This window comes from Trachemys scripta, chromosome 7 (assembly GCF_013100865.1).
Source record: "Trachemys scripta elegans isolate TJP31775 chromosome 7, CAS_Tse_1.0, whole genome shotgun sequence".
Taxonomy (NCBI): domain Eukaryota; kingdom Metazoa; phylum Chordata; order Testudines; family Emydidae; genus Trachemys; species Trachemys scripta.
In genome coordinates, this window is record NC_048304.1 from 63,003,710 (window position 1) to 63,017,132 (window position 13,423).

General features: G+C 37.9%; 1 protein-coding gene across 1 annotated transcript in view; it reads left to right on the forward strand.

The window, feature by feature from the left end:
- The window catches only part of KAT6B (lysine acetyltransferase 6B), a gene marked incomplete in the record, with an annotated part of 194,026 nt that extends 182,018 nt beyond the window's left edge, over nt 1-12,008 (forward strand). Inside the window, 4 exon segments of the mRNA XM_034775361.1 lie at nt 3,030-3,189; nt 3,816-4,082; nt 5,474-5,768; nt 8,271-12,008. Coding sequence (XP_034631252.1) covers nt 3,030-3,189; nt 3,816-4,082; nt 5,474-5,768; nt 8,271-10,747 — 3,199 coding nt within the window.
- Between the last annotated feature and the right edge of the window lie 1,415 nt (nt 12,009-13,423).

Consider the following 13,423-nt stretch of genomic DNA (forward strand, 5'->3'; position numbering starts at 1 on the left):
GCCTAACTGATTTAAGACACAGGTCTTATTAATTTTCAGTGGAATCTGTGCTTCCATGTCTCATGAGCCTGGTCTCCATTTTAGATTGACTTAACTGTATCACTCAGGGATGTAAAATACAGAGCCTTGAGTGACATAACTATGCTGACCTGACCCTCCCGGCGTAGACGCAGCTAGGTCAATGAAAGAATGCTTCTGTCAACTTAGCTACAGTCGTTTGGAGAAGTGGTGTTCCTACACAGATAGAAAAAACCTTTCCATTGATGTAGGCTGTATCCACACTTTGGGGTTGTGCCAGCATAGCTGTGACACTAGAGCCGTGCTGCTATAGTCCTTGTAGCGTAAGTAAGCCCTTAAACACTTTTGAAAATTTCAGCCTCAGAAACGAAAAGTGTGCAAAATTAGTTGGTGAAGGGACAGTGATTGCTGAGAAAATGTATCATACAAAGCAAGGAAGAAGGCAGTAACTGTGGACTCAATAACACATGTACATTTTGCTGTAGGCAGTATTACCAACCTCCGGCATTAAAAATAAAATCATGAGTTCATCACCAAAATATGAGATTAGCTTAAAAATAAGGTTTTTTGTTTGTTTGTTTGTTTGTTTGTTTGTTTTAAATAAATATTTTTGAGGTTCTTTTTCTTTGCCTTCTGGTTTCTGAGCTGTTAGAGTGCATTCACTTTACAAGCTATTCTCTGCAACTATGGTGGCTAGACATTTGATTCTCATGATTCCAGGAGCTGGAGTTTTAAAAATGACCATAAAATTACAAGACTTGCAATAAAATCACAAAAGTTGGCAGCGCTACATAGGAATTAAGCAGGCGTTCTCCTTCATAGGAGGAGAGCCAATGGTAATATCCTTCATTTTAGATATTCTCGATCTCTGCCCTTGATTTTGCCAATCTTGATAGGGCGTAATTTAGGATTATAATGTTCTACTTTGCAACGTCAGACACAGCATGTAAGTGCTTTGGAGAGAAGGTTTGTTAAAGGAAGTTAAGAGTTTGCTTGTGCTCGGGAAGGGAACCATGACAGTTCCCAAATATTCTGATGGTTTATATTTTTGTCTTGATAAATATTGTTTTGTATTTTAGGCCACACAATCTCCAACAGTTATGCAGCAAATTAAAATATAATTTACATGAGAACAAACCATGAGATAAAATTCCTTGATTGGGTGGAATGAGTAGGTTAAGGAGGGAGAGTCTCCATGGATATGGTGATGAGTTGGGAGGATCCTTAAGTGTATATTTTTCCATGTTTGGTTTTTGATGTGGTGCTAAAAATAATGGTATATGCCTCTAGTTTATAAACAGATGCTTCTCGATAAACAGAAATAATCTCACCAATGCCCGATCCTGCAAACACTTCAGCACATGAGTAACTTCAAGCATGTGAATAGTTATGTACTGAGGTGCATTAAGTTACTCACATGTGTATGTGTTTGCAGGATCAGTGTGTTGTTTTTTCTGTGTCAGGTTCCAGACTTTTGATTTTGAAACCATAGTTTTGTTGTCTGCACAGCACCTGTGCCGCCCTTCCAGAATCCCCTGCACAATGAAAGCAGCATCCATGGGCGACAGTCACAATCAGAGCCCCATTGCATCTGGCACAAACAAATATGAAAGCATGAAGCCAAATTCTCTGCTGGTATATGTGTGATGCAGCTCTGTTGCCTTCAACCGGACCTGTGCAGAGAATTTGGCCCAGGTCCCTGCCTCAAACAGCATCCAAATTTTAAAAAGCAACCCACAAAGGGTGGGAGAAAGGGATTAAGTCAGATACGCGTGGTTTTTATATACATCTACCCATGCAATTTTCCCCCTTCTCCAAATAACTATATACAACTAGAAAGATATGAAAAAATACAAGGTGCCAACTGTACCCATCTGCCCTTCAGTTCATTAAGTTTCTTACAGGTATCATGATAGAAGTGGTTCCCAAGGAAAACCAAAGGATTGCTTTGCTCTTTAAGTTATCTTAGAAAAGAGAGGATATGGGGAATATGACAGAGTACTATAAAATCATGGATGGTATGGGGAAAGTGAACAGGGTAGTGTTATTTACTCCTTCACATAATACAAGAACTAGGGGTCACCCAGTGAAACTAAGAGGCAGCAGGTTTAAAACAAACATCAGGAAGTACTTCTTTCACATAAGGCACAGTCAACCTATGGAACTCATTGCCATAGGTTGTGGTGAAGGCCAAAAGTAAAACTAAGTTCAGAAAAGAATTAGATAAGATCATGGAAGATAGATCCATCAATGGCTGTTAGCCAGGATGGTCAGGGACGCAACCCCATACTCGTGGTGTCCCTAAACCACCAAGTGCCAGACACTGGGACTAGATGATAGGAGATGGATCACTCGAAATTGCCCTGCTCTGTTCATTCACTCTGAAGGATCTGGCATTGGCCACTGTTGGAAGCCAGGGTACTGGGCTAGATGGATCATTGGTCTGACCCAGTAGGGCCATTCTTATGTATTGTTTCTTCTTTGTTTCTTTTATTAGAATACCTGTATTTGTAATTTGCTTTCCTGCCCAATCAGATCCCGTTTACAGGACTGATACTCTAGTCACTAACTTTCCCAGTTTTAAGCACCATGGTCCCATGTATATTCTGCTTTGTTCTAATATGTTCTGTATCACAACTGGAGAGAGTTATGGCAGGGATGGGCAAGGTGGCCCTGGGGTCCGTGCTCAGACATCTTCCACGTCTGTAAACATCTACTGCTGCAGGAGCATTCTCTTTTCTCTCCTTTTCCCTGTTTAATCCTGTTAATATCCATCTTTTATCTTCTAAATTATTATACTCATTTTTGTTCTGATAAAAAACACCAGCATGAGTGATACTTCTCCTGCATGCATGTAAGATATAATAATGTGTATCTAGTGGTCTCCATCTCCCGCTCTATTTTTACCCAGACCTCTATTTTCCAAAGCAGTTATGCGAGATTTAAGATGTGAGATTGTTTTGCTTTATCTTGATGTTTTTCTATCATCAAAAATCCTTTCTGAATTCTAGATTTGTAATCATTAGAAGGGAAAAACTGATCTCAAACCACATGGAGAAACTGAAAGCTAATCCACGCGTCAATGAAGTAGACCCTGAAAGTTTGAGATGGACTCCACTGCTTGTTTCTAATGCTGCGGTTTCTGAAGAAGAGAGGGAAGCTGAAAAAGAGGTAACAGCAGACATTGTCTGTCTGAATTCCTTTCCTTTGGATTTCTTCTCCAGTCTTTATCATTACGTAGTAGGCTGTCTTAAATATAGCATTGTTTAACATTGTCAGATCTTAGTTATGGGGAAAACTGCTTGTGTGAAACACTTCATCACTAATCAGTTATAACTCAGGGGTTTTGGCGATTGTACAGTAAGTTTTGGAAAATGAATATGAAAACTTAAACTCTGTTTTGCTTGTTATGAAGTTGTATTTACTGCTCCTGAAGTAGTCTAGGAGCATGGAATCAGATCAGATTTGGTGCAGAGCTCAAAGGCTGCAGTGTCAATTGATTCTTTGTGTTTATGAACTTGCTCAAAGTGATCCATGTCAGTGGGCATGTAATGTAGTGCTAAAGGACTTAAATCAATTCGCTGCATCATTAATAGTGCTAAATATCCCATGAAATGCAATCTTCTTTGGTTTGTTATCCTAACTGTTGTAAAGTAGCTACTAGATGATTCAGCTGAAATGTTGTTGCTTGGTTAGGCAGCAGTGCTAATCAGGGTTGACTTATTGTAACTCTTTAGCTGAACTTGATATGGCTAATACCGTTTCAGTGACCCATTATTTTAACCCCAACCCTTCAGGCTGAGCGTCTGATGGAACAGGCTAGCTGCTGGGAAAAGGAAGAGCAAGAAATATTCTCCACAAGAACTAATAGTAGGCAATCACCTGCAAAAGTACAATCTAAAAATAAATACTTGCGATCTCCAGAGAGTGTGGCAGTGGTTGGAGAGCGAGGGCAATCCACGGAGCAATCTAAAGAAAGCAGTGAGGATGATGAGGGGGATGGGAATCATCAAAGTTCACCTCCACGGCTGACCAAACCACAATCACTGGCCATAAAAAGAAAGGTATGTTACTTTTAGCACTTTCAGTTAAATTTGTTGAGTGTCCATTACAATCAAACCATGTTTGTCAAAAAGATGTAAAAAAAGGCAGGGTTTTTTTCTGTTTACGAGCTTTCCTTAGACTGTTCATTTTTTTATCTAAATTGTTTGCACACTGAGCCCTTTCTAGTTCGTAGCTGTTTCCTCAGAAGTTTGGTTTTCCTTTTGACTTTTTTGTATTGTTATGAAAAAATGGATGGTACTAAACATCAGAATTAGAATTTATTTTTAAACTAATGACTGCCCTCTGCTGTTTAGGGTTGGTACTGATAAAACATTTTAATTGGTTCTTCCATACCCTCACTTGGGGTTTTTTTGTCCTTTTGGGATGGAGTCAAATCAATTATGTGTTTTCTCCTGTTACAAGATTAGCAGGATAAGAAGGTCTTTTGCAAGATATGTTAATAAAGCAAATGCATTTTTTTAAGAAAAATTTGTTTCTTGAAATATTACATTTTATTTTCTTATACACAGCCTTCTTATTCCAAGAACTAAACCCTCTAAATTCTGCTTAATCTTGAGTATTGAATTTTTTTTGCTGAAAATTATGTAATCACATTGAATGTTTAGTAACTTAATTTAAGAACCCATAAATGTAAAGCTACTTGGCTTAATGCATGTATTTACATTGCTTTGGTAAGAATTTACAGATGAGTGTCCCATTGTGTATATTTTGGGTTAGAGAATTTTAAAGTAAATGTGAATCTTTGAGAAATGAATAGGTAACAGTGGAAATAAATCTCATTGAAATTTTAGTTGAACCTGTTCAAACCCTTCTTTTCTACAGCTGCTAAACTGTAACATTCTTTAATATATTGCTATTATTTACACCAAGTTTGAGACTTGGACTGTTTGTCTTGGCACTGTGCTGTTTATCGTTTTCTGCTTGTTTGTTTATAAGCAGCTTCATAATTTTAAGGAACCTGAAATCTAAAAGCGTAAGATGTACATTTGAGTCTTGCAAATGTTTTTAGTGGAATTATGAGATACTAAGTATACAACCAGGTATTTGTAAGCATAAATATTTTATATACTACTAGTGTGAATTTTTAGTTGGAAGCCAACCATAAACTGTAGATCTTAATTTTCACCTTCATAGAACAAAGACTACAGTGTGCGTTCTGTCTCAGATGGTACACGCTCATTGCTTAACTGTATGGGTTTAGTATATAGCAGTAAAAAAATCGAATCTCGATTTAAAAGTGTAACATAAGCTAACTTCTAAATTGATAAATAGATTAGACCATCATAAACGCATTTCACAAAAATTAACTTGTTCTCTATGTACCAAGTCAGCTAACTCCTCCTGGACTCTAACAGTTCATTGTTATTTTTTTTGGAATTTTTTTTTTTAGAGACCTTTCATCTTGAAAAAGAAAAGGGGTCGTAAACGCAGAAGGGTTAATAGTAGTGTCACAACAGAGACAATTTCTGAAACCACAGAGGTGTTGAATGAGCCCTTTGATCACTCGGATGAAGAGCGGCCCATGCCGCAGCTGGAACCTACTTGTGAGATAGATGGGGAAGATGATGACTTAAAGCCTGTGATCAGAAAAATATTCCAGTATCAACCTGGTAGGCAGAACCAGGTGGAAGAGGAGGACAAAGAGGAGAGAGACAATCATTATAAAAATGATGTTCAGTGTAGAAGTAAGTTGAACATTATTTTTAAACTATGTTAAAGTTAACTTGTCACTTGGGATTCAAAGGCAACACTTGCTTTTGTAGTTAACTAGCCGATTTGTGACAAGCTTTTCAGAGCTGTTGAAATTTTTACATTTCACGATCAAAATAACATGCATTTTTACTAATGCTCCATCCCTCTGAGATATGCTTTATGCTATTAGTCCCACTTTATCTGCTTGCTTTGTGTAATAGCATTAGGCATGTTGCTCTTTTTTCAGTATTTTTAGTGTGTAATTTTTGTGCTCTCTCTCTGTCCTGTTACAGTTTCTTCAGTATATTAACCTCAGTTCATTATTCCTGTCCAGGAGAAAATTAGCAGGTTTTGTTTCAGTTTGGGATATTCATATATTTACCATTTGGGAAAGAACAAAAATGTAATCTTGTATATCTACAACAGGCCTCAGCATACTTTTCCAGGAAAAACCAGGGGATTTCTTTTTCTTTAGTTTGTTTCATGAAACCTTTATCTACAAAAAGCAGGAGGTAGTTGAAACCGATTACTTTTTTTTTTTTTTTTTTTGCACTCAGCATTGACAGCAATTTAGTTATGAGAACTACTGAAATTTGCATAATTCTCCAGGAACTATGTCCCCTTCGCTTTAGTTTGGCAGTTCTGCAATGCTATATTAATAAACTCTGAGACCTCACATTCTTCCACCTTGAGCATCCAGAGACTTCCCTTTCCATCTTTCAAAATAGCCTGGGGCTGTTTAAGCCCTGGCACAACTGCCAAAGTCCCGGATTCTTCTGTTGATTTGTAGGGAGATGTTTGGTTCTAGGATCCCAGGTCTTCCCTAAAAAGTGCACTACAATTATGTAATGCACATTTTAACAGCTGCACACCAAGTTAGATTTCAAGGATATTGCCCAGCTGGAAAGCTAAAGGATGTAAAGTGTATTCACCAATGAGCAGTTTTGGGAAAATCCTCATCTCTCCCTCTTGACTCTCAGATGAAAACATCAGTTTTGGAATGAATTATGGATTGCTACATATAAACACTTTTTTCTCAAAAACTGCAGGTATCTCTTTGGAACTGGAGAACTAATAGTTCTCAGGACATGTCGGGAAGTTAAATTTTTGTGTTGCCCAACTGAGAGATCATCTGCTGATCTGTTCGCACACAGCTTTTGTACTGGTATAACCATGTTGGTTAGGAGTGTCATAGTCTACCAATATAGTTACACCAGTACAACCCCTAGTGTGGATGCTTTTTTACCAGTGTAAAGGTGCCTTATACTGGTACAGTTTATCCCCCTTCCTGTACAGAAATAAATTGTACTGGTGTAAGCACACTTATGTTGATAAAATTGCATCCACAGTAGTGGGGTTGTACTGCTTTAACTATACTGGTATTTGTGTATAGATGAGGCTTAAGAGTCTAGTTATCACATCAACCAACTGTTGCAATGCATTTGGAGTAACCCTTTCAGGTCGTATTTAAGAGTGTAACACTTTTTCTGAAACTGTGTCTTTGAAGGCAGCAATATTCAACACAAAAATACATTTCTTCCTAATTGTTTTTGTGATTAATTGATTTTTTTTTTTAATTTCGTCTCTGCTTTCTATTTTATTTAGTTCTGTTTCAGAATGTGTTTTTGCATGGAATCTCCCCCCACATTTTGGTTTGTATTGCAAGACACTTCTTGTGAGGAGGAAAAATTATTTTCCTTTTTCAGCATTGGAGCAATAATTTATGTGCATCAAACTCAGCATAATACTTCCTAGAGTTAGAGCACCTTTGTGTATCCAGCAGCTGTATCATTTCTGCAGTAACAAAAAGGGTGTAGTCATGCATTCCATATCTAGATAATGAGAATTGATATCCATCTTTTATAAAAATACATATTACTGTATAAAGGGGTGCATGTATGTGAGCTCTTGTGTGTAAAAATCACTCTGGGGTTGGTTTATCTCACTAGTGGGAGAGATTAACAATTGTAAACTTTGTAGCATTCTGTTTTATTCTGCAAACTAGCTCTGTATTCTATTTGTCCACCACATTTTATAAATACCACAAGGTGAGGAGATAGTTTATATTAAATAAAAGGTTTGTAGGGTACATTTTCTGTAGTTTAAAAATGTTTTTTGCTTAAAATTCTTTCAGGAAGTATCAGATGGCATTTTTAAATACATATATAGTTATGAGGCTAACTGTTATAGTGCTACAAATAAGGTATCTGTCTACATTTATTCAGTTAGTATGCTATAATGTTTAAAACTCTTGTGCAGTTTTACTGAGTGGGAAGCAGTGGGTGTAGGTGCCCCTACTTACTGTCATGTGTGGTTTAAGAGTAGATTAAGGGTATCTATTTATTGGCAGTATAACTTTGTTTAATTATCCAAGGTTTTTTTTAAAGAATGTATACGTTAATTTTGGATTAATCAGTTCTGTCTGTCGATGGAAATAGATTTGTTTATGCAAACTAAGACCTTATTTTCTTTTCTCTATTCTCTGCTTCCCAAAGACAACACAGAGGATGTAGCTGTCTTGGAAGAAAGCACTAAAGACAATCCTGAACCCTTGAGGTGTAAACAGGGCTGGCCCAAAGGAGTGAAGCGTGGTCCATCTAAGTGGCGGCAGAACAAAGAAAGAAAGCCTGGTTTTAAACTTAATTTATACACCCCACCTGAGACTCCTATGGAGTCTGACTACCAGGTAATAGTAGAGGAACAGAAGCAAGTATCTGAAGACAAGCCCTGCCAAGTTCCTGCTATTGCAGAGGAGGAGATTAAAGAGCCTATTAAGAATTTGCAGCCTCAAGATGAGGTAAAAGAGCTGGAGCCTGAGCTTCTAAACCCACCCAATGAATCCTTTGAAATCATAGAAAATGATCTAATGAAAGAGGAAGAAGAAAAAAATGTTGAGGAAGATGTTTCCAGTGCAAAAAATCAAGATAAAGACCCACAGAAGGAAATGTGCGCTCAAAAAGATGAGCCTGAGCATTTGGATGATCATGAAGAGGAGGAAGAAGAAGAGGAAGAACCATCTCACAATGAGGATCATGATGCAGATGATGAAGATGATAGCCATATGGGTTCAACAGAAGTGGAGAAAGAGGAGTTACCAGGAGAAGCCTTCAAAGAAGTGCTAGACAACCAGGAGTCTTTTTTAGACTTAAATGTACAAACTGGTAATTCAAATCAAGAGGATTTAATGGACTGTGGTGTTGACCTTGCAGCTGAGTGTGAAGGTGACCGTAAAGAGCTTACTGAAGATTCGGGGCATGTACCTGAATCTGATGATGATCAAACAGATAATAATCAGAACCAAAAGGAGAGTGAAGAGTTAAATTCCGATTTCAAGGAAGAAAGTACTGAAACCATGGAGATTGATTCAGAGACAGTACAAGCAGTCCAGTCTCTAACCCAGGAAACAAGTGAACAGGAAGATGCATTTCAGGACTGTTCAGAGACGCAAGAGGCATGTAGAAGCCTGCAGAATTATACTCATACTGATCAAAGTCCACAAATGACCACACTGGATGATTGCCAACAATCTGACCACAGTAGCCCAGTCTCATCTGTCCATTCTCATCCTAGCCAGTCAGTTCGTTCTGTTAATAGTCCAAACGTTCCTCCATTAGAGAACAGTTATGCTCAAATCAGCCCAGATCAAAGTGCCATCTCTGTGCCATCTTTACAGAACATGGAGACCAGTCCAATGATGGATGTCCCATCAGTTTCGGATCATTCACAACAAGTTGTGGATAGTGGGTTTAGTGATCTAGGAAGCATCGAGAGCACAACGGAAAACTATGAAAACCCAAGCAGTTATGATTCTACAATGGGAAGTAGCATCTGTGGAAACAACTCTTCCCAAAACAGTTGCTCGTATAGCAACCTTACATCTAGTAACCTAACACAGAGTAGCTGTGCAGTGACGCAGCAAATGTCTAATATTAATGGAAGCTGCAGTATGATGCAACAAACCAACATCAATTCTCCTCCTACCTGTAATGTAAAATCTCCTCAAGGCTGTGTTGTTGAAAGGCCACCGAGCAGCAACCAACAGTTATCTCAGTGCAGCATGGCTGCTAATTTTACACCACCTATGCAGTTAACTGAAATCCCAGAGACTGGCAATGCCAACATTGGCCTATATGAAAGAATGGGTCAGAGTGAATTTGGAGCAGGGCATTACCCACAGCCATCTGCTACCTTTAGTCTTGCCAAACTGCAACAGTTAACTAACACACTTATGGATCATTCATTGCCTTACAGCCATTCAGCTGCTGTAACTTCCTATGCAAACAGTGCCTCTTTGTCCACATCCTTAAGTAACACAGGGCTTGTTCAGCTTTCTCAATCTCCACACACTGTTCCTGGAGGACCCCAAGCACAGGCTACTATGACCCCACCCCCTAATCTTACCCCACCTCCCATGAATTTGCCTCCTCCCCTTTTGCAGCGTAACATGGCGGCATCAAATATTGGAATATCCCATACCCAAAGACTGCAAACTCAGATGGCCGGCAAAGGCCATGTGTCTGTGAGAACCAAATCAGCCCCTCTGCCCCCAGCGGCAGCAGCCCATCAGTCACAAATCTATGGGCGTGCTTCACAGACTGTGGCTATGCAAGGACCCGCACGGACCTTAACGATGCAACGTGGTATGAATATGAGTGTAAATTTAATGCCAGCCCCCGCTTATAATGTCAATTCAGTGAACATGAATATGAACACCCTTAATGCTATGAATGGATATAGTATGTCCCAGCCCATGATGAACAGCGGATATCATAGTAACCACGGATATATGAATCAAACACCCCAGTACCCTATGCAGATGCAGATGGGAATGATGGGAACTCAGCCATATGCACAGCAACCAATGCAGACAACACCACACAGTAACATGATGTACACTCCTCCAGGGCATCATGGCTACATGAATACTGGCATGTCTAAACAGTCTCTTAATGGATCCTACATGAGAAGGTAGGCTCTTTGGAGAGTCAGATTACCAAACTGGCGTATTGGATTGATCTGCACAAATAGGAGAGTACGATTTCAAAACCAGCAATTGGTGTGAATGCAAAAACATTTGTTGGCACCATGTTAAAAGCTGTATGCAGCAGAAAGCCTTATACAAGTTTGTTTTTTCTTTTTCTTTTCTTTTCTTGTTTTGGGGGGGGGACCTCTCTTTTTTGTTGATTTTGTTTTAGGGGGGATGGGATTGGGTTTTTGTTTTGTTTTGTTTGTTTTTTTAATTTTAACTGAAGTTCTCTGGAAAGGAAGAATTCTTTCTACGAACTGCAATTACACAGCAGCCAATGGTTCAGAGCCATTTTATGTGCCTGCTCCCATTAAAAATGTGGATACATAGACTCCAAAACTTAGTATTGGACCCTGAGATTTCTCTCCATTTTCCCCCACATGTAAATGCCTTTTAGCATTTCATTTATTGTACATTTTGTTTCTTAAGGTGACACTTCCGCATGCCGCTAATGTCTTTGTTAGTGACAGTGCATTTTGTAGTACTGTACAAGTGTTGTGCTTAACAGTAAGCCATTTCTTAAGTTTTTTGCCTTGATTAGGTTACCCTAATTTGAGGGTAAAAAAACAAAACTATATTTTTGTTAATTATAAAACTTGTAAAAATAAAAAAAACTGTAAAAGCTATTCACATTTTTGTTAGTTCAAAGGGTTTTATTGCTAAATGTTTGGTGTAAAGTTGAGACTCTTTTCCATTTTTGGTGACCGATTTCTGTTTTTTTTTTGGGGGGGGGGGGAATAAAAAGGCAGCTTTCTGTTTTATAATTGCAGACTTTTTTTCACTGAATGAAGCATATCTCAGTGTTTATTTGTCATGTTTTGAAACATTTTCACATATGTCCAAATACTTGGCAGGATTTTAAAAAATAGTGAATTTGGTGTAAAGTTGCTATTTTATGGAAATGCCTCTAACTTTACATTTTCATTCCATCTGTAGATTTTTCTATCTTTATAAAATATTGAAGTTATTTTTTAAGGGAAAAAAAATAGAGCAGTAGCGTGTGAATAGTTCAAACTAAGCTTACAGATCGCATGTAAAAAGGCAAAAATTATGTGTCTGTTTATATTGCTTCCTTTTTTGTAGCCTTTGTACCTGTACAGAGTGACTGTAAGGGCCGAGCAGAAGAGGCTTGATACATGTGTAAAATAGGACCCAGTGACACTCTTGTATTTATCTGTTATCTTTTTAGTCAGTCACTTAAAAAAAAACAACAAAAAACAAACAAAAAAAAAAAACCCCAAGCTGTACATTTTAACATAAAATAAATTATGATGAGCCATTTTTAGCCTCTTGTGTTTGTCATAGTCTGATGTTGCATGGCAAATTATCACTTTGCCTTACCGTGGTCTTTACAGATCTCTCTGACTAGGGGGCCTGATCCAAAGCCTCTTAAAGTCAATGGGTTTTGGATTAGGCCTTTAAAGGTTAAATGTAGATTACACTTCACAACTGCGTATACTTTATGAAAATAAAAATATCTAGAATAATTTAAAAAAACTTGAATAAAACAAAATATTGAATAATTACGTATATAAAACATTACAAAAAATTAATATGTAATTAATGTGAAGAGCTTTTCTTTAAAAAAAAAAGTTGTTACTTTGTTAAAAGGCTCTTTTTTATTGTAGTGTACACAATGTTGGTGCTGAGCTGTCTCTCAATAGTAAAGCTGCGTTCCCTTTGTCCTTTTGACTATTATCTTCAATGCAGATTGCAAGATGTTTTGTACATCCAGAATTTAACTTTCTGCACAGTTTTGCATATTTAAACAACTTTGTCCTGGCAATTGTAGATGTATAAAAATTGAAAATGTCTCATAAATGCAGTCATCATGAAATGTGTCTGTCAAATCTAGGTCAGGTGCATGTGAAACAAAACCACAAAAAGAAATATCCTTATGAGAATTTCTAAAAATGTTTCTACCCTTAAAGTTGATATTGACTTTTTTTTCATAATTTCAATTTTAAAACATGGTAGACGTAATAAAAGCATCAGCCAGCTTAATTCATCCTTGAAAAACATATATAAAAGAAGCTTCATAGGTGGGCATCTAACTGCTCAAAAGTCAGAAATGTGTGTATTACTTACCAAAAACAACACACCTTAATACGTATGTCCAGTGTGGTCAGATTAAGGCCCTGGTCTTGCAGGCTCTTAGACATGTGAGTATTTTTATATGTCTAAGCCATCCCATTTGAATTTGGTGGGGCTACTCATGTGACGTAACTTCACACATGTAGGTGTGTGTGTGAACATGGGCTACAGTGGTTGTGAGAATCATAACTTTGAACCCCTGCCTCTTGGGAGTTTCAACTGTCAACCAGAATGCTGCATTAAGGGCATGATTTTGCAAAGACTTATGCACAGGCTTAACTTTATACTCTCTCAATAGTCCTGTTGAAACCAGTGGGACTATGCATAGTTCATAAAGCTAAATACCTGCCTACATCTTTGCAAGAGCATCATCTGACATAATGTTTTTGCCGTAGCCTCTTTATTTTTAGGGAAATATAACAAAGAGAAATTAAGAAAACACTGCTTATTTCAATGTGTGATGGGAGATTAACACGTGCAGGATTGTGTGTGTGAATTTCTAAACTAGAGCTCTGCAGCTCCGTGTGT